This window comes from Pygocentrus nattereri, chromosome 10, assembly GCF_015220715.1.
Source record: "Pygocentrus nattereri isolate fPygNat1 chromosome 10, fPygNat1.pri, whole genome shotgun sequence".
NCBI lineage: Eukaryota > Metazoa > Chordata > Actinopteri > Characiformes > Serrasalmidae > Pygocentrus > Pygocentrus nattereri.
In genome coordinates, this window is record NC_051220.1 from 12,669,699 (window position 1) to 12,691,138 (window position 21,440).

The window sequence follows — 21,440 nt, forward strand, 5'->3', positions numbered from 1 at the left end:
ATGAGAAGCATTAGCTGACTGCAGTATGTGTAGTAGCAGTATGTGTACCAGTAGCAGTAATGCTAGAGGTAACACAACCAGTACGAGTATGAGTAGCAGTAGCAGTAACAGCAGCAGGATGACCAGTAGTAGCTCCAGCACTGTCATTACCAATGTTAGTAACAGTAACAGCAGCGGTTTGTCTAGTAGTAAGCAGTATTACTTCAATTAGCAGTATTATTAGCAGTAGCAACAGCAGTATGACTAGTAGTAAGAGGAGTGATATGACTAGAATAAATAGCATCACTAGCAGTTACAGTAGCAGTATAACTAGCAGTACTTATATAACTAGCTCTGAACATCTCTTAGCTGTTCATTGTTAGAGCGGGACGAAGGTGACAAAGGTGAGACGTGTTTATTTTCCAAAGTTTACAGGCTTTAACTTCTGTTTGGCGCTGCTGCCATGGTAATGTTGAATGATGAAAAAAGTGCATGAATTCCGATCTGAATGTTCACATTGAGGTCGCATGTCCACAAATCGGATACGTATCTGATCTAGGACCATAGTGATTTGTAAAGATCAGATTTGTGTGTCCACACAGCCCTGAAAACATCAGATCTGAGTCCCGTTAGGGCTAAAACTCAGATTTATTCCACTTCAACCTGGTAATGTGAACGTAGCCTTCGTAGTTTAAATAGCATGAGTAGTGGATTTAGTAGTATGAGTACCGTAACAACTGCAATAGGACTCATCCTAGTAGGATAAATAGTAACACCAGCAGTATATGTATAAGTATCAGAATGACTAGCAGTAGCAGTAAAAGCTGACCGTCTGGTTCTCACCTGGTTGCAGATGTTGATGTCCACTCCACTCTTCAGGTAGTCCAGAGCTTTCTCCAGATTACCTGCCCTTGCCGCCCGCAGGTAACTGGCATTACTGTCCGACTGAAGGAGAGAGAAAGAGAGTGTAAATAGTATGTAAATGTAATTCATTAGTAAATATGTAATTACATTTAAACAGTACAGCACAACAGCAAAACACTGTCAGTAATAACTCTAAACTCTTAGCGTTGATCATCACTGCAGAGCTCAGCTCTGTGAAGGTACTGAATCCTCATACCAGCTCCATGTCTGAGCAGAAGCTCACACACTCCCATCAACACAGAACATCTGTAACAAAGAGGGAACGTCACAGTCCAGTTCTGGAGAACCGACCAGATCCTCTAAAACTATCACACTGATTTGGAAAAACCGCATGCAGAAAAACACAGAGGAACCGAAGGGAAGTCAGAGGACTGTCACAGCGGTGAGTCAGATCATCAGTCAGAAACACCAGCAGGTCAAACGGTGAGAATGATCTCCATCCATAACCAGACACCCACTATCTTCAAACTGAAAAATACATGGTACTCCAGAAACACAACAGACACTCAGGGCCACATTAGACAGCACCGAGCACAGAGTCATCACTCCCATCATTTTCTCTCTCGTGCTTTCCTCTCGCTCCCTCGTTCCTTTCCTTGCTCTGTCTGTAACTCTCTGCCTCATTCTGTATCTGACTTATCCTTCTTTTCCTCTGTCCTTCCTCTCTCTCTCTGTCTCTCTTTGTCTCTTCCTCTCTGTGTCTTGCTCTGTTGCATTGTGTTGTGTGTGGTACAGTCTGGTGTGTGTGTGTGTGTGTGTGTGTGTGTGTGAAGGTTGCTGTGTGATCGTTTGTGTCAACTAGAATGTCCCTAAAACCAGATGAAGCTGACACACACACGCACACACACACACACACACACACACACACACACACACACACACACACACACACACACACACACACAGAGAGAGCAGTGTAGGGGGTATCAGTGTTATCAGTCTAAAATGAATCACTGTCAATGAGCTCTCACTAATTCTGGATACTTACAGACCCTCAATAAAGACCCTCTGTGTGTACCTGTGTACCTGTGTGTACCTGTCTGTGTGTGTTTGATACTGTGGGGAAATTACAACGATTCATTTTCATTTGATTCAGTTGATTCTTCTGAAGTGATTCAAATTCACAATCAAAAATAGAATACAATACAAATTAACTGGAGAAACACAGCACCGGAATACAGACAATAAATCCTGTCTGTCGGTTGTCCATCTGTCTGTCTGTCTGTCGGTCTGTCTGTGCATTTATAAAAACCTGAGAATGCGATGAGTTTAGTGTAAATGACTGTGTTGAATGTAATTATAGCTGATTATGATGGAGTCGAGCAGCTGAATCAGCACTTTCAGATGGGCTTACTTTACACTCGGACTGTATCACTCTCACCACTCTCACGCAATACTGACCAACAGAGAGAGAGAGAGAAAGAGAAAGAGGGAGAGAGAGAGCAGTGGAGAGGGTATCAGTGTTTTCAGTCTGAGATGAATTACTGTTAATGAGCTCTCACTGACTCTGGATAGTTACAGACCCCCAGTAAAGACCCTCTGTGCTTAATACACTGTGTGTGTGTGTGTGCGTGTGTGTGTGTGTGTGTTGTAATATTGCGGTGAAATAAAAAACAATTCAATCTCATTTGATTCAGTTGATTCTTCTGAAGTGATTCAAATTCAGTATTAAATGAAATGAAGATACAAATTAACTGGAGAAACTACTACACAGCATGTGGAATATAGACAATAAACCCTGTCTGTCTGTCTGTCTGTCTGTCTATCTATTTACCTGTCTATCTATCTGTGCAAAATGTAAATACAAACAAAATGTGCAAATCATTTAAACTCTATAATTCATTGAAAATACTATAAAAAAACATATCAATGTTGAAACTGAAAATGTTATTGTTTTTGAAAAAATATATACCCATTTTGAATTTGATGCCAACAAAGTTGGGACAGGGGCAACAAAATGCTGGTATAGTGTGTAATGCTAAAAAAACAGCTGAGGGTTGATGGGCAACAGGTCAGTAACGTTGGGTATAAACAGGCATCCCAGAGAGGCTGAGTGTTTCAGAAGTAAAGATGGGGAGGGGTTCACCACTCTGTGAAAGACTGCATGATCAAATAGTGCAACAATTGATTACATTTCTCAACATAAAATAGCAAAGAACTTTTGCTTTTCATCATCTACAGTACATAATGTCATTAAAAGATTCAGAGAATCTGGAGAAATTTCTGTATGCTAGGGATAAGGCCAAATACCAGTATGTGCTGGCCATGATCTTTGGGCCCGCAGACAGCACTGCATTAAAAACAGACATGATTCTGTTGTGGAATTCACTCCAAGGGCTCAGAAACAGAGTCCAGACCTGTCACCACTGATAACATCTGGCATATTATGGAATGAAAAATATGACAAAGGAGCTGTTGAGCAGCTGAAACTACAGTAGTGTCTCCTCAGTTCCCAAACACTTACAGAGTATTGTTAAAAGAAGAGGTGGTAAACATGCCCCCGTCCCAACTTTTTGGAATGTGTTGTTGGCATCAAATTCAATATGGGCATATATTTTTCAAAAAACAATACAATTTCAACATTTGATATGATGTCTTTGTAATAGTTCCTTTTAAAATATGATTTAAATCATTTGCACATCATTGCATTCTATTTTTATTTACATTCTGCACAGCGTCCTAATGGGGTTGTAGTTGATTATGATGGAGTCGAGCAGCTGAATCAGCACCTTCAGATGGGCCTACTTTACACTCGGACTGAATCACCACTCTCACACTGCAGGAAACCTGACCACTACTGACCGAGAGAGAGAGAGAGAGAGAGAGAGAGAGAGAGAGAGAGAGAGAGAGAGAGAGAGAGAGAGAGAAAAAAAGAACAGGATAAGCATAAGTTTGGTAATAAACTGTGAAGTCTGTTATCTGAAGTTTTTTAAGCTGCTCAGAGGGAGCGCTCAGCCTTTCTGAGGTGTGTGTGTGTGTGTGTGTGTGTGTGAGGGTCTCCTAGGACATACAAGAGCTCTGCTGCCCACACACACCACACAGTGTGGGCAGCAGAGCTCTTGTATGTCCTAGGAGACCCTCACACACACACACACACACACACACACACACACACACACACACACACACACACACACACACACACACACACACACACACAGTTTTGCGTAGAGGAGAAACACACACTCTGTCCTTGTGTTTCCTCTTCAGATCCTCCCCTTTCCAGGCTCTGCCCATTAATGTGTTCTTTCTAGACACCTCTTTCATACATTTTTGAAACAGTATATAAAAACTGCATAACACTGATGTCAGCCCCAACCCTGCCCAAGACTTTTTGCAGAGTTGAAAAATGTAGAAAATTATTTAAATTCCTCTTTTAATATTCTTGAATGGTTTAGCAGTGTGTATAGTCTTTTTGGTATATAGTGTTTACTAGAGAACACACCTCTCTCTCTCCCCCTCCCTCCCTGATGGATGTAAAAGCTCAGATATGCCATAAAACAATGCAAGAACACTAAAGTGAAAATAACAGAAAGAGAGAGAGAGAGAGAGAGAGAGAGAGAGAGAGAGAGAAAGTCACTTTCTAAATCTGACATAAATATTTAAGTGAGGGAATCCGTGCATCCGGTACAAACACACACACATACAGGGTGTAAAAATACCCCCCCACACCCACCCACATGCATGCTTTAACTCTCTGACACACACTGTGGTGTTATGTAAGCGTTAGAGTGGACATGACATCATAACAGAGAGAGAGGCACAAAGAGAGATTAAAGGGGAATTCCACCCACTTTTCAGAGTGATTCAGTGTGGTTTGGTGTGAAATGGTTCAGATTTCTTTACAGTGGTGGTGATAAGAACCAGGGGGCGCCATGACTACAAAACAAATATAGACATTTTATTTACTATTCAAAACTACCAGTGAACCTACACGTGTCTTTTGAGTTTTATATGGAATGTTGATGATGGAAAATAGTGGAAAATCTGAAATAATAAGTTTTCTTTGGGGACTGTTTTGCCTCACAATGCTCTGCATGTATCCGTCCACCATCAATTGATTTTAAGTTCTAAAAACTATCATAAACCAGCGTCTCAGACATCAGACAGTGAACTCACAAACATTTTATGTAATAACTTTTTGTGAAGGAGTTTTTAGAGGTTCTGACTCTAGAACAGAACATTTCACACCACAACACACTGTTCATATCCTAAATATTAAATTTTGCAGACAATTTTGAAAAACATGGGTGGACTTCCCCTTTAAGTACAAGATAGCTGCGAGATATAATATGACAGAATTCTCCAGAGTCTCACTTTACAGACCACCAGCACAGGAAGTGCAAAAATACATACACACTCAAACACACATAGAAATAAACACACAAACGGTGTGTATGAAGAGCTCTCTATTGGGGGAGGGGGATTCATCATTGAAACATAGGCTATGAATTTTTTAATGAGCTAATAAAGGTTAGAGATCTCAAAGTTCGAAGCTGAAACATTACATTTCTGCACGTTACAGCAACAGCATTTTTTCATTTGTTTCAGTAGCAGTAGATTTGGTTTACAGATACTTTGATTTGTCCTCTGTCAATTTGAATACAGTCGATCTTCAGAGACACTCCAAATTGTCCTCTATGTGTTAGACTAACAGTGTATTCTGTTTACAGATGTTCTGATTTGTTGTTTTGTTATCTGTTGGAAAACAGTAGATTTCAATTGGAGACACTGCAATTTGTCCAATTTGTCCTCTATCTGGTGGACTAAAAGTAGATCATATTTAAAGACAGTCCGATTTTTCCTCTATTTTTTGAAATACCTGTAGATCAATTCACAGATGTTCTGACTTCTTTACAGAAGCTCTGATTTGTCCTCTGTCCGCTGGATAGCAGTAGATCTCATCTTCAGATCCTCTGATTTGTCCTCTATCTTTTGGAATAACACTAAATCCTATTTTCATACATAATAGTAGAAATAACAATAGATCCGCTGTCCATTTTCTCTGATTTGTGCTCTTTTTGTTGGAATAATAGATCCACTTACAGACTTAGATCCCCTTTACAGACGCTCTGATTTGTCCTCTATCAGCTGGAATAATAGTAGATCCCCTTTACAGATGCTCTGATTTATCTTTTTTTTTGTTGGAACAATAGTAATATAATAATAGATCCAATTTGCAGATGTTCTGACGTTCTGATGGTAAAGACACTCAGATTTCCTCTCTATCACTCTCTTGACCTTGGTTGTTTTAAGTGATTCAGTAAGAATGCATGTTGGGCTTGTAGGAAAATCCACTTATATCATATCTAGACATGACTAAAATGGTCTTATTTAGGATGTGTGTGTGTGTGTGTCGAAGTGCTGTCTAAGGGTAAGCAAAAGGGAAATGCTGTATTAGACTCACTCATGCACTAATTGGACAGATAGTAGTTTCTAAATCACATTACATGCCAGTCAAATAAAGCAGGATTTATATTCAACATCACACAGCCCTGAATCCTGATTACAGAGGAATTCAACCTCTCTCTCTCTGTCTCTCTCTCTGCCTCTCTCTCTCTGTCTCTCTCTCTCTGTCTCTCTCTCCAGGTTGAGCAGTGAGCTCAAATACTGCCTGGTCAGCACAAATACATAAAAACAAAGCACTCAGTCAGGATGGCAGCAGACAGTGTGACTACACACACACACACACACACACACACACACAGAAACGGGTGTTTTTATACCATGTCGGAACATTATTCTGTATTATTACTGTTGGCCTGTTCATCATGAAATTTTGAAACAACATAAAGGGCAACTGCCTTTTTCAAATTATGTCAAAAACTGTATGTGTATAACAGTGAACCAGTGTAACTATCCCCCACTTACCACACCCCACCCACGCACACAGCACTGTTCCATCCCTCTCCACCCATTACAAAAACATGGCACCCCCCAAACAAGCTAAAATTAACAATAAAGCACACAATCCTCCCAGCATGAAAACTAGAGCAACCCCCCAAACAGAACAACAGAGTTATCTGTGACCCCCCCCACTGCACACCCCCACCCCCCTCACCACCACATAAACACACTGCTGTCTGAACCAGTAAACTTTCCAGTAAACTGAACTGAACTGAATCACAGATCAACCTGAACTAAACATTTCTATGGGATGTCTGAAGACTTCTGATCAAATCTGTACCGTAATGTTTACTGTACATGAACACACTAACTTGACCTGGATCATCTGACCTAAAGTGAGCAGCACTAAGTTCAGCCATGAATGGCGTACATTGTCTTGCCGTGAACTGATCGCTGACAGCACCTTCAGAGGTGGTACATAATATCTGCAGAGTGACCACCATGCACCAGCCATGATGGAGCATCTGATCTGCTGTATCACTGCAGCAGAGACGAGAGTGGCTGCACAGCTTCTCCTTGACTGTTCATACATTCACACCAACAGGCACCCACAGCTGTCTGATAAACACAGAGAGAGTGATGTAGTAAATCTGAGTGCAGCTCATACAGTCACCAAGTCTGATCAAAGATTAAACATCTCACTGTCCACTTCTGGTCAGATCACTGAGATGGTTGATAGGACCAAAAGTGAACAGGGTCTAAGGATTTGACTCTGTCGGTGAGTAGATGATGCTGTTCATCTTTCTTCAACCATCTTCTCTCTTTACTCATCCTGTGATTTACCCATCCATACCTCCATCTGTCCATCTATTTACACATCCATTCATCCATCTAGCTGACCATTATTCTGCCTATTCATCAACTCATCATTCTCCCATTTAACCATCCACACTTCCATCCATCCACCCAAGTATTTATTCACCCACACATCCATCCTCCTATTCACTCATCCATCTGTCGACAATGTCATCCATTCATCCATCTCTTTACTCATCTGTTCATCCATTCATTTATTAACACATCCTTCCATACTGTCATGCATCAGTCCATCCACCTATTTACTTATCCATCCATCCATCCATCCATCCATCCATCCATCAGTCCTTCCATTTACACATCTGTCCATCCATCCATCCATCCATCCATCGATTTACACATCTGCCCATCCATCTATCCATCCATAGTCATCAATCCATCCATCCATCCATCCATCCATCCATCCATTTAGACCTGTCCATCCATCTATCCATCCACACTTCACACAAATATTTATTTATTCATCCATCCTGACATCCATCCACCCATCCATCCATTCTTCCATCCATTTACATACATCCATATTTCACCATATTTCAATATTTATTCATCCACCCATCCCGTCATTCATCAATTCATTCATCTATTTACTCATCCATCCACCTATCCACCCATCCATTCATCCATCTGTCCATCCATCCATCCATCCATCCTTCTAATTACACATTCATCCATCCATCCACACTGTTATGCATCAATCCATCCATCTGTCATCCATCCATTCATCCATCTGTCCATCCATCCATCCATCCATACATCCTTCTAATTACACATTCATCCATCCATCCATCCATCCATCCATCCATCCACACTGTCAAGCATAAATCCATCCATCTATCATCCATCCATTGTACATCCATGCATACCTCCATCTATCCACCCATCAGTACAGACAAAAAATTGTAGTAGACTGTATGGTGATGCAGCAGGTCAGCTATTGAAGAACTGCAGATTTCCCAGACTTGCACAGTGTTGTGTTCTCTCTACTTTACACACCTGACCCACCACACAAGGAGCTTGTTAATTGCTTAATGTATGGAATAAGATGTGTTCGATTAGAAAAGCACAAAAATGTGCACAGTGTGGACCAGGAAACCCCATGCAGTGCTGCACTGTACTGAGAGGTTCCCCACTGCCCTGTGTGGTAAGGATGTTGCTGTTCTGCTGTCGGATATTCAGCACGACTGCAGGAGTGTCTGTGTGTGTGTGTTTGTGTGTGTGTGTGTGTGTTAGAGGTGCTCCTATCCTCCAGTAGGTTGGAGGGTCAGCAGATACCGGGACATTCCATCTCACGCACACACACACACACACACACACACACACACACACACACGCACGCACGCACGCACGCACACACACACACACACACACACACACACACACACACACACACACACACACACACACATATACACACCGCACTAATATTACAGAGCTCAAGGTCAGGAGAACAGCACCAGAACAGCGTCAGAGTCAACGAGAAAATACACTCACAAACCACACACACCTTCACTCTATACCCCACACAATGACCCTGTTCTAGATGCGTATATAGGATATGATGCAGACTTTAGAGACAAACAAACAAATGGATTATTGGCCAAAATACCCACACTCTCACTCAAATCCCAGAGAACCAAACTGAAGCTCTTATTTTGGATTATGAGAAACAAAATTTCACTGGAAAAGACAGTGATGTTGGGAACTGCTAAAGGTAAAAAAGGAACAGAACAACCAGCTACAGGAAGGATGGAGACAGAGACAACAAGAACAAGCCATTAAAAAATCTGAAGATCCAAACAGAAAACATCATTCTGGAGAAACATCATAAGGTCACTAGGAATGAACAGCACTTGAAAATAAATTATGTGTAAGTTAGACTGTGATAAATGGTCTAAGGTAATCAGCACCAAACACACAATAAAGGATACACTGCATTCAAACACTAGCCCACACATAGCACATAACCTCAAACTATCCATCCAGCTATCTACGTAACCACCTCCTAACCATCTATAGCCATCTTCTCACCATCTCTGATCATCTCCTAACCATCTACAACCATCTTCTAACCATCTTCAACCATTTCCTAACCATCTCCTAACCACCTATAACCATCTTCTAACCATCTATAACCATCTTTAACCATCTCCTAACATCTTTAACCATCTCCTAACCATCTATAGCATCTCCTAACCATCTATAACCATCTATAATGATCTATAACCATCTCTAATCATCGATAACCATCTATAACATCTCCTAACCATAAGTATTTATCTATTCATCAATTTTCCATCTATATAGATAATAACAACTGCATGTATATCACAGCGTTCATCCAATAAGTGAACCTCAATGTGCTTCACAGTGTAAACAAAGCTTATTCATCTATTCTATTCATCTACATCCCTCCATCATCCATCTCTCCATCACTCCCTCCTCCATCATAAACCTCTCCATTAACCTCTCTATCATCCACTCCTCCTTCATCCTTCCTTGCATCACTCACTTCACCATCCCATTCACATCTTACTGGTTCTTTCACTCAGTCCATCAGCAGTCAGTCACTCTGTACTTACAGGAGAGTTAAAGTCCACAGCTTCTTCTACAGCCATGATCTGCTCTCGCACTCACTAACACTCTCTCTCTCTATTTTCTCTCTCTCTCTCTCTCTCTCTCTCTCTCTCTCTCTCTCTCTCTTTCTCTCCCTCTCTGTTCTCAAAGGGTGTGAGATAGAGATCACATGGCCCTCTCAAACCCTTCACCAGCAAATGTCTGCACACACTGCACGCGTCCTGTCAGCAGACGAGTGGAAATCCCTCTGTCCTCTGTTTTCCACACACTGCGCTCTCTCACTTGTCTTCTCTCTCACCCTGGTAGCAATCTCTCTTTCCCTCCTCTCTCTCTATTCTTCTCTTTCAGTGTTATCGCTCCCTCTTTCGCTGTCTGTGATCGCTCTTTCCCCCATTGTCTCTCTCTCTCTCTCTCTCTCTCTCTCTCTCTCTCTCTCTCTCTCTCAGTGGGTGTAATATTGCTGCTGAATCAAATGCTTCTGCTGAAAGGCCTTGGACGGGTGTCACACAGTGGGGGTGTTGTTGGTGGGGTTGTGAACGGGGGGGTGTTTAGGGAGGGAATGGGGGTTTGAGACCCGTCCAAGGTCTTTTAGTAGAAGTGTGTGCGTGTGTGATTATGAGCTGTTTTCTTTCACAAACTAAAGTGACATGCGGTCAGCGTGTGTGTGCGTTCAGTCATTATTTATGAGGGGCACCGTGTGTGTGTGTATGTGTGTGCCCTAATGCAGGGGGGAAATGCCCCTAATCCCCCTTTAATCTGCGCAGCATTCTCTCCATACACACTCTGTTTATCCTGTATAAAGCATGAGCAGACAGCATCACTCCACTCCCCCAACTCAGAGGGGGGCACACTGCTCTATTAAAAATAATGTCTCACAGCATTACAAAGACATTTTACATTCGGACTAATTTAAACACTACATTATATCACAACTATCTGGTGAATGTAGTGTTAGGGTTCAGGTTAGGACTTACCATAGGGTAAACAGGGATAATGTTACGACCAGGGTGAGGGTTAGGTTTGGGCTATGGGTTGTGGTTAGTTTAGGATTCAGATCAGGAAGAGGGTCTTAAGAACCAATATATAATATTAACACGTTCTATATGTATTACTGTATATGTGAGTGTATATATATATATATATATATATATGCTCACATATATATACCAATCAGGCATAACATTATGACCACCTCCTTGTTTCTACACTCACTCATTGTATATTTTATCAGCTCCACTTACAGGACCCCCACAGAGCAGTGGTTTGAGTGGTGCGTCATTCTCATTCACAGTAACATTGATGTAATGGTGGTGTGTTAGTGTGTGTTGTGCTAGTACGAGTGGATCAGACACAGCAGTGCTGCTGGAGTATTTAAGCACCTCAGTGTCGCTGCTAGACTGAGAACCAAAAAACATCCAGCCAACAGCGTCTTACGGGCAGCGTCCTGTGACCACTGATGAAGGACTAGAGGATGACCAACACAAACTGTGCAACAGCAGATGAGCTTTCGTCTCTGACTTTACATCTAAAGGTGGGCCAACAAGGTAGAAGTGTCTAATAGAGTGGACAGTGAGTGGAAACAGTGTTTAAAAACTGATTCACTTGCACCAGTGCAACACACGCTAACACACCACCAGCAAGTAAGTGTTTTGTATACATATACTGTACATATACACTCACCGGCCACTTTATGTAGGTACAACTTGCTAGTAAAAGGTTGGACCCCCTTTTGCCTTCAGAACTGCTTTAATTCTTCGTGGCACTCTTTCAACAAGGTGTTGGAAACATTTCTCAGAGATTTTGGTTGGTTATTTGAGTTACTGTTGCCTTTCTATCATCTCGAACCAGTCTGCCCATTCTCCTCTGACCTCTCACATCAACAAGGCATTTTCGTCCACACAACTGCCGCTCACTGGATATTTCCTCTTTTTCGGACCATTGTCTGTAAACCCTAGAGATGGTTGCACAAGAAAATCCCAGTAGATCAGCAGTTTCTGAAATACTCAGACCAGCCCGTCTGGCACCACCAAACATGCCACATTCAAAGTCACTCAAATCACCTTTCTTCCCCATTCTGCACTTTGTTGTCTTGACCACCTCTACATGCCTAAATGCACTGAGTTGCAGCCATATGATTGGCTGATTAACTATTTGTGTTAACAAGCAACTGAACTGTACCTAATAAAGTGGCCGGTGAGTGTATATTAATACATTTTCTGAGTTTGGCCCTTAGGACCCTCTGTAGCTCCACCGTAAAGCTGTGATGACTGTGCGCTGTACATTTTGTTGTTTTCCTCTTTTCAAACGCAGCTTCTAAATAGCAAAACTCTTCACATCTAATTCTCGCTGTGTTATTAATGGAACTGAATGCCCACATACAGACAACAATTATGAATGATTATTACAGACAAACTGGTTTGCTTACATAGATGAAAGGACTGTTTCTTTTCATAAGTGAAATGTACCACATGCTTCTCTACAGTGTGCCAAAATAAAAGCACCTCTGAACAAAGCAGAACATCTAAGACTTTTTCCTTGCACCAAATTACAGTTAAATATCTGATCTCCTCCCTGTTACCTACCTCGCCTCATTTTCACTTCTCTCCTGCTTCTTTTCCTTCTTCTGTCGACCATATCCTGCCTAAGCTTCCTGTAATCAGTCTGAAAGCCTGAACCATCCTAATGAGTGTTTTCACACTGCAGATAAACCAAACATCTTTTGGTTGGACAAATTTTGGTCCTTTGGTCTGAAAAGAAGGTCTGGACCAAACAAGATAGGTGTGAAAGCTCCCTTAAATGTCTAAGTATACAATTAAATATGAAATACTTTATTATAGCAAGTAAGCAAAAAAAAAAAGAAAAAAATAGCGAAAAGTCACTCAAGTACGGAGCGAAGCTTTTTAATGAGCTGAGTTTAAGACACAGTGGAGTTTATGGACGTTTCAATCTCTAAAAATTACCTGATCACTGATCTCATTTTTAAATGATCCTCACTAAACATGTTTACCTGCTGCTTCTTTACTGTGTTAATGCAAACGGCAGAGAAAACAGCAGCAGCAGCTCCACCTTTGTTTATTTGTGTCTCCCACTAATGGGAGAATGAGAGAGTTTGCGAGAGTTTAGTGAGTTACGCTTCGTTCAACAGCAGCTGAAATGTTGAGTAGTGTATGATCCCTAATCATTTAGTGTGTGATCCCATTTAGTTGCCCAAAAAAAATCTACCAGTTTGATAGTGTGCTTTAAAAGTAGTGTAGAGACCCCAAAGCTTAAGAATAAACTCTTTAGTTGTAACACAACATTTTATGAGGTATACAGAAAAAACAGAACAGCAGGGACAACTGCAGACAGAACACGCAGGCACGCAGCAGAATGGAATCCCATCCTGCACTGGGAGGACGGTGTTGCCATGGTAACCCCGCAGAAGGAGGAGGAGAGCGATTGGCTGTGTGAAGGAGCTCGGGATGCTCAGTAACCGTGGACTCTCGACTACCCTTGGCCTCATTAGCCAATCGCGCACACACACAGCAGACCTACGAGAGCTGCTTAGTTGAATTTGAACAACAAGCATGTACTGACTATGTTTGGAGAACTTGGGGAATTTGATATTGTTGCTTTCAACCAAACAACTACACCAGCAAACTATGATCATTCAATTTGATATGATACATTGGGGTCACAATTCAATACTATCTTGATAGCTGAAACAAAAGCTGTACTTCATATCGTCTCATACTGAATGCTCTAGCCATAAGCTATGTTAGCACCAAGCTAACATATTCGCCACAAGATAGTAATGATGTAGTATGTTACATTACAGCACAAAACAATATGCTGTGATACAGTTTGACCCAATACAATGAACAAAAAAAATGATATGTTGTGTTTATTTTTTGCATCAGATTCCTATGTAGATCAAGTAAAACTAGTCTTTGCATGAACTCCTTACTTGTACATCAAAATTAAATTTTACTAGTAAAACCAACTTAACTTTGCAAGTAAGTTAACTTTTTTATGTATTATGCAAAAATGAAATGTTAAATTTGCATAAAATGTTGTTGTGTCATGTGGTTCTACACAACTGGGTTAAGCACACTCTTAAAAAAGATGGTTCTTCATGTAAGGAAAATGGTTCCATACAGAACCATGAACACTCAAAGAACCCTGAAAACCAGTTTTTGTCTTAGGACTTTTTTCTCTGTGTGGCCCCAGATCAATCAAATTTGATGATAGGTTATCATTATCGATAAATTACCAGATTTTCTGATCATAAAGAGAAAGAGAGCATAATAAGTGCAGTTTGGATTTAGTGTAGTGCAATTTGTAAAATGCTGAATAAAAGTCACTGTATTTGTACTTTAGGTGGTATTTTGCAAATGTTACAGCACTGCTGCTTTTTAATCTGCTCCAACTTATCAAAACTGCACTGTAGAAAATGTTTAAAAATGAGTCATGTTAACAAGCAATTTAACTTGTTTTACTCTACAAATTACTTTGATTAAAATAATAATTTATTCAAAGTATTTATTCAGCTTAATAAAATTTGTTCATTGTTACCACACGAAGTCATTTATTAGGTTGAATTGACAAACCATTTTTTACAGTGTAAATATCGAGAAAGTGTTATATCGTGAAAACATTGTGATATTACAATTTGGCCTTGACACACACACACACACACACACACACACACACACACACACACACACACACACACACACACACAGAAACTGTTGCAGCTACCACTCATTCACACATCTCAACAAACAAGGTTCCTTTTCTTAGCTTACACCTTTACCAACATACAGATTGGCTGCTTTTATTAAAGGGGGTACAGCTTTGTCACCCTATGTTAAGCATTACAGATTATACCATTCACATTTCAACCAGTGAACTGTGTCCTCTTACTTTCTAGCGCTTATGGTTGGGCCACACCGACCCCCAGTGTTAAGCTCCACTCCACTGGACACTGTGCACAGCGCCATCTAGTGTCCATGCTGCAGTTCCACCACTCTTGACTCTCCAGTTAAATTAACCCTGCTGATATTCCCGTCACAAACCAGCTGCTTCTTCATCAGAGAGACTGAGCTGCAGCCTGCAGCTCTGAGAGGGAGAGAGTCATGTTACAGTGTACACAAACAGCAGCAGGCCTGCTCCACCAAGCAGAAGAATCGCTTTAACGCCTGTCACTACCACTCACCTTTCTAAACACTCAACACAGTCTGTGTGCTGCTGGCAGGAACTGGGTGCACAGTCACCTCTGCATTGGTGTTAAATGACTTAACACAAATATAGACATTTTATTTACTATCCAATGGATGGATGGATGGATGGATGGTGCCCTGCATATTATGTATCCCTCCACTACGAATGGAGTTTAAGATCTTATAAACTAATGGTGAATATCAGGCAGTGAATTCATAACCATTTCATGTAATAATTTTCTTTGAGGGAGCTTTTAGAGGTGGATGTCTGGTTCCTGTCACCACCACTGTGAACAATTGTGTTTCTCTAGAACAGAGCGTTTCAAACTTAACCACCCTGAAGTACTCTGTTTACATCTTAACCAGTTAATTATGCAGACATTTTGAAAAATCTGGACTTCTCCTTTTAACAACCTCATCATTTAGAGGAACCAATGAAAACATGTAAACAGGACAAAACACATTGACTTTAGAACACTGTTTTGTACCACAGGATGAAACAGTGGTAATTTTTTAAAACTTCCCAAGACACAATCAACTTAGACCCACAGTTCTTAAAGGGGCATAGTGCCAAGTACAGAATGATACACAACTTCAGAACTTTTTACATTTTTAAATATTTTTGTTTATATTGAATACATTACAATGTGACTTAACCAATCAGATTGATTTTTGACTGTAATTAGATTAACTGACTAATCTAACTAATCTGCCTTTTTGCCACCATACAAAGTTAGTTGGTCAATCAATCCGTCAATCAATTATCCATTGAATTATTAAACCAAGGAAATGCTGTACAGCTGAAATGAGTTCAGACTGCTGGAAAATCCATTTCTCTCACACTATCAGCACTGACACAGCTGTGGAGGAGTGTGTGTGTGTGTGTGTGTGTGTGTGTCTGGGGGTTTGATGTGCAGTGTGTGTGACCCAGAATGACATTCCTACTGAGAATCCAAAAGCACAGACAGCCTTTACTGTAGAACAGAGCTAATATTGCCAAAGCGTTCTCTCTGTGTGCAGGTGCAGGAGGTCTCCAGGTGTTCTGGGTGTTTTTTCAGTGTCTGAAACAGGCAGCATTTAGGTCTCTCTCTCTCACTCTCTCTCTCTCTCTCTCTCTCTCTCTCTCTCTCTCTCTCTCACACACACACACACACACACACACACAGACTGCACTACAATTTCATCCATAACTAAAATGTCTTGTGTCTGTGTGTGTGTGTGTGTGTTTGTCATTAACCTTTCATGGCTCCTGATTTGTTTGCTATGGACTCCTAACCCTTGTCTCAGATGTCGACAACACATAAACAAACATTACTCAGAGCTGCACACAAGATAGAAGTTTTCATGAGTCCCATAATGTCTCAGTGAATACATTTACTGCTTTCTTTATTTGCCTCAACACAGTGCAGGCAATTCACACCCTGCTTGTTGCAGCTTAACTGTAAAGTCTGACGACTGTGGAAAGTCACTGCACTCAGCTCACATAGTTGCGATCATCTCAGATAACTGTGACTTGGTTGCGAACAGAGATAAATTACACATAAATTACCCTTTTTGCCTCACTGAAGAAAGAAATCCGAACATGTGAAAATGCCTTCCTCTCCTCTTCTTCACTACACAGCTCTCTATTCAGTGACAGCTCTGTTTGATACACAAACATGAAGTGCTGTATTTGGGGGAGAGGACAGATTCTACCACAGAATAATCAGCCTACAGTAGAATCCCTGCTTCCTGAAATTAAAAACTCACCAAACCACAACAGTTCTTATGAATGCCATATTCATCACACAAAATGGTGAATTTTGCCAAATGGTTACATGTACCCATGGGCTGTTATAACACAGGATGAACCCAAAGCTCTTGTGTTCTTGTGTTATTTTGCTATTTCCATCTTAAAATGACACTAAATCTCTCATTTCATCATTACCAATCTTGAGAAAATGCCAGGGCAATGTCTACACAGCTGCATGCCCACATCAATTAAATATATGTGTAAATTTGATAAAGAATGGGCCACCAGAAATGACTTAAAATGGCTTGGAAAAACATCTGGTTGACTTACATTAAAAGTAAAGTATGCTTTTTCCTTCTCCTGTAAAGTTACCATTTAGGAGATACGATATATAATAAGTGAGTACACCCCTCACATTTCTGCAAATATTTTATTATATCTTTTCATGGGACAACACTATAGAAATTAAACTTGGATATAACGTAAAGTAGTCAGTGTACTTGTATAGTAGTATAGATTTAGTGAGTACACCTCACAGTGAACTTGTCCAAATTGTGCTCAATTGTGTCGTTGTCCCTCCCTGGTATCACATGACTCATTAGAGTTACAAGGTTCCAGGTGTGAATGGGGAGCAGGGTTGTTAAATTTGGTGTTTTGGGTACAATGTGCAAATACTGGCCACTGGATATTCAACATGACACCTGATGGCAAAGAACTCTCTGAGGATGTAAGAAATAGATTTGTTGTTCTCCACTAAGATGGCCTAGGCTATAAGAAGGTTTCTAACACCCTGAAACTGAGCTATAGCACGGTGGCCAAGTTCATACAGTGGTTTTCCAAGACAGGTTCCACTCGGAACAGGCCTCGCCAGGATCGACCAAAGAAGTTGAGTCCACGTGTTCAACGTCATATACAGAGGCCTGGATATCAAAAATTAGTCGCATGAGTGCTGCCAGCATTGCTGCAGTGGTTGAAGAAGAGGGAGGTCAGCCTGTCAGTACTCAGACAGACCATATGACTCACAATGCAACTCGGCCTGCATTGCCATAGTCCCAGAAGGGAGCCTCTTCTGAAGGTGATGAACAAGAAAGCCCACAGTTTGCTAAAGACAAGCAGTCTAAGAACATTGATTACTGGAACCATGTCCTGTGGTCTGAGGAGACTATGATAAACTTGTTTGGCTCAGATGGTGTCTAGCATGTGTGGTGGCCCTGGTGAGGAGTACCAAGACACCTGTCTCTTGCCTAAAGTCAGGCATGGTGGCAGTAGCATCATGGTATGGAGCTGCATGAGTGCTGCTGGCACTGGGGAGCTGCGGTTCATTGAGGGAAACATGAAGTCCAAAATGTACTGTGACATTCTGAGGCAGAGCATCATCCCTTCCCTTCGGAAACTGCGCCACATGACAGTTTTCCAACACAATAACGACCCCAAACACACCTCCAAGATGACAACTGCCTTGCTGAAGGTAAAGGTGATGGACGGGCCAAGTATGCCTCCAGACCTACATTTACGTCAAAGTTGGATCAGCCTGTAGTGTGTTTTTCCACTTTAATTTTGTGTGTGACTCCAAATCCAGGCCTCCATTGGTTAATAAATTTGACTTCCATTGAAGATTTTTGTGATTTTGTTGTCAGCACATTCAACTTTGTACAGAACAAAGTATTCAATGAGAATATTTCATTCATTCAGATCTAGGATGTGTTATTTGAGTGTTCCCTTTATTTTTTTGAGTAGTGTATATATATGTGTATATGTATATATACATACATTATATACATATATATATATATATACATACATACATACATACATACATGTATATATATATATATATATATATATATATATATATATATATATATATATATATATATATATATATATATATATGTATATAATGGACCAAAATGGGCCAAAAATGGACCAAAAGAAACAGCCCGATACCTGCTGTACTGTTCTGTCAGTTATAATAGCTGGGCTGTTCAGTGTGAGGTCTGTGATCATTGCTGTGTTTGAAATGAATATTCTATCTCTCTGGTTATGGGAACTACATTGAAGTTGGCAAGTAGGCTAATTGATGGTCTCATGGACTTCATGTTTGCTAGCTGGCCTCCTCACGCTGTAACCAGGCAACCCCCGTAATGAAATCGTGGCTTTGCCACTGTTGTACACATGGGAATTCTGCTCTCTGTGACATTTAATTAACTAATTATTAACCCCTTTAACAGATAGAAGCCGCAATGGATCCAGGCCTCTGTTCCTCATTGCTACAGCTCAGTCACTTTACACTGCTTTATATGTAGTTAGCCTTACACACTTTTGCACAAGTTATTCAGTAAGGCAATGGTTCTGCTATTGTTACTGTTACAATGTCAAGCTTGTAACAATTGAAGAATCCTTTTGGTACAATATTTAACCATTTTTAAAAAGGTTCTATATAGAACCCGATACAACACATTCTCCATCAATCTGACCATGCAAAGAACCATTCGAGAATGCAGATGTTTTATACATAATTCATGCCTCTAAATAAAACATTGCCTTTTCTAAAGAACCTAAAACTCACTAAATTAGCCTGCTAGCATTAGCTAGAAAATAGTCACTGCATTAGTCTTGTTAGCTATAGCTTTAGCCAGAAAAGTTACTAAATTAGCCTGCTAGCATTTGCTAGAAAATAGTCACTAAATTAGCCTGCTAGCATTTGCTAGAAAATAGTCACTGCATTAGTCTTGTTAGCTATAGCTTTAGCCAGAAAAGTTACTAAATTAGTCTGCTAGCATCAGCTAGAAAATAGTCACTGCATTAGTCTTGTTAGCTATAGCTTTAGCCAGAAAAGTTACTAAATTAGCCTGCTAGCATTTGCTAGAAAATAGTCACTAAATTAGCCTGCTAGCATTTGCTAGAAAATAGTCACTGCATTAGTCTTGTTAGCTATAGCTTTAGCCAGAAAAGTTACTAAATTAGTCTGCTAGCATCAGCTAGAAAATAGTCAATAAATTAGTCTTGTTATCTATAGAATTAACTAGTAAAAAGCCAGTAAGTTAGGATAATTAGCTATAGATTTAGCTAGAAAACTAAATCTAGTATTAAATCTAAATCTAGCTAGTATTAGTTGGAAACAGTCAGTAGATTAGGCTTTTATCTATAGCATTAATTAGAAAAAAAAATCACTAAGTTAGCCTAGTTGGCTACAGCATTAGCCAGAAAACAGGCACTAAATTAGTCTTGTTAGCTATTGTAGCCTTAACCAATTACCTTTACCCTCTAGATGCACATGAGGCATATTACTGATGCATTTTCCAGTTATATTTGACTTTTTTGAAGTAATCCATGAGGTGACACAGAGGTCAAATCCCCTTGGTCATTCTTACATGGGAAAGACAAAAAACATACAATTCAAAGGGAGAAGGGATTCAAGGGATTCAAGGGAGAAGTGCGTTGACCTTCATAAGTCAGGAAATGGATATAAACAATTAGCTCATTGTCTGTAACTGTGATGAACCTGCCTGGACGAGCACCTGAGTTTATTTTGCCTCCACAGAAGAGGACGGCAAGGGAGGCAAAAAATCCCCAAGGATCACTGCTGGAGAGTTACAGAAAATGAGCATCGTAGTCTCTAAAACTAACATCAGATGCCACTTTCATCCCAACAAATAATTCTGAAGGCAGGCCAGGAAAGAGACTTCTCCTGACATCTGACCACAAACATAAGCGCATGGAGTAGCTAAACAAAGTGTTCTATGGTCAGATGAAATTGTAAATTTAGCTTTTTGGCATCAAAACTTGAGGTGGGTTTGGCGTAAAAAAAAAAAAAAGAACCTGATGTCCACTGTTACGTACTGTAGAGGGTCTGTGATGTTGTGGGGCTGTTTTTCCTCTAGAGGCCCCACAGTGGCCTTAAGGTCCAATTGTGAACCTTAAGTTTTTCCAGGCGAAAGGTTTGTATTTGTACCTTATCATAACCGAATGTTTTAAAACAGAACAATAAAATAAAAAGCCTGGAGACGAGACGGGGAGTTCGGAGTCAATACAAAGTGCTGTTTTATTACCAAATGGACTTTGTAAAGAGTATTAAATGCAAGGGTGGCGATAATTGTGACACATTTGGTTTTGTTAAAACAACTATTTCTTAACTAATTTCTCATTTTTTCAGTGTGAGCCTGTATAGACTGTAGACACTTCAAACCCAAAAAGAGCCTGTCAGGCTCTTAATTTATTATAAAGTAAGATATTATAATATAATCTGGATTACAGGCTTTGGGTGGACAGTCCAGTAACAGAGTGAAAGTAATAATCTTCAG

At 40.4% G+C, this 21,440-nt stretch overlaps 1 protein-coding gene across 5 annotated transcripts in view; it reads right to left on the reverse strand.

Moving 5' to 3' along the window:
* Positions 1 to 21,440, reverse strand: part of ank3a (ankyrin 3a) — a 122,781-nt gene that overhangs the window by 90,123 nt on the left and 11,218 nt on the right. For all 5 annotated transcript variants that reach the window (XR_005130833.1, XM_037542141.1, XM_037542144.1 and 2 more), the window contains exon 2: positions 823 to 924. Coding sequence is in view for 4 of the 5 variants with exons in the window: in XM_037542141.1 (XP_037398038.1) it covers positions 823 to 924 (102 nt within the window). In the remaining variant the exon portion in view is untranslated. The remainder of the gene's footprint in view (positions 1 to 822; positions 925 to 21,440) is intronic.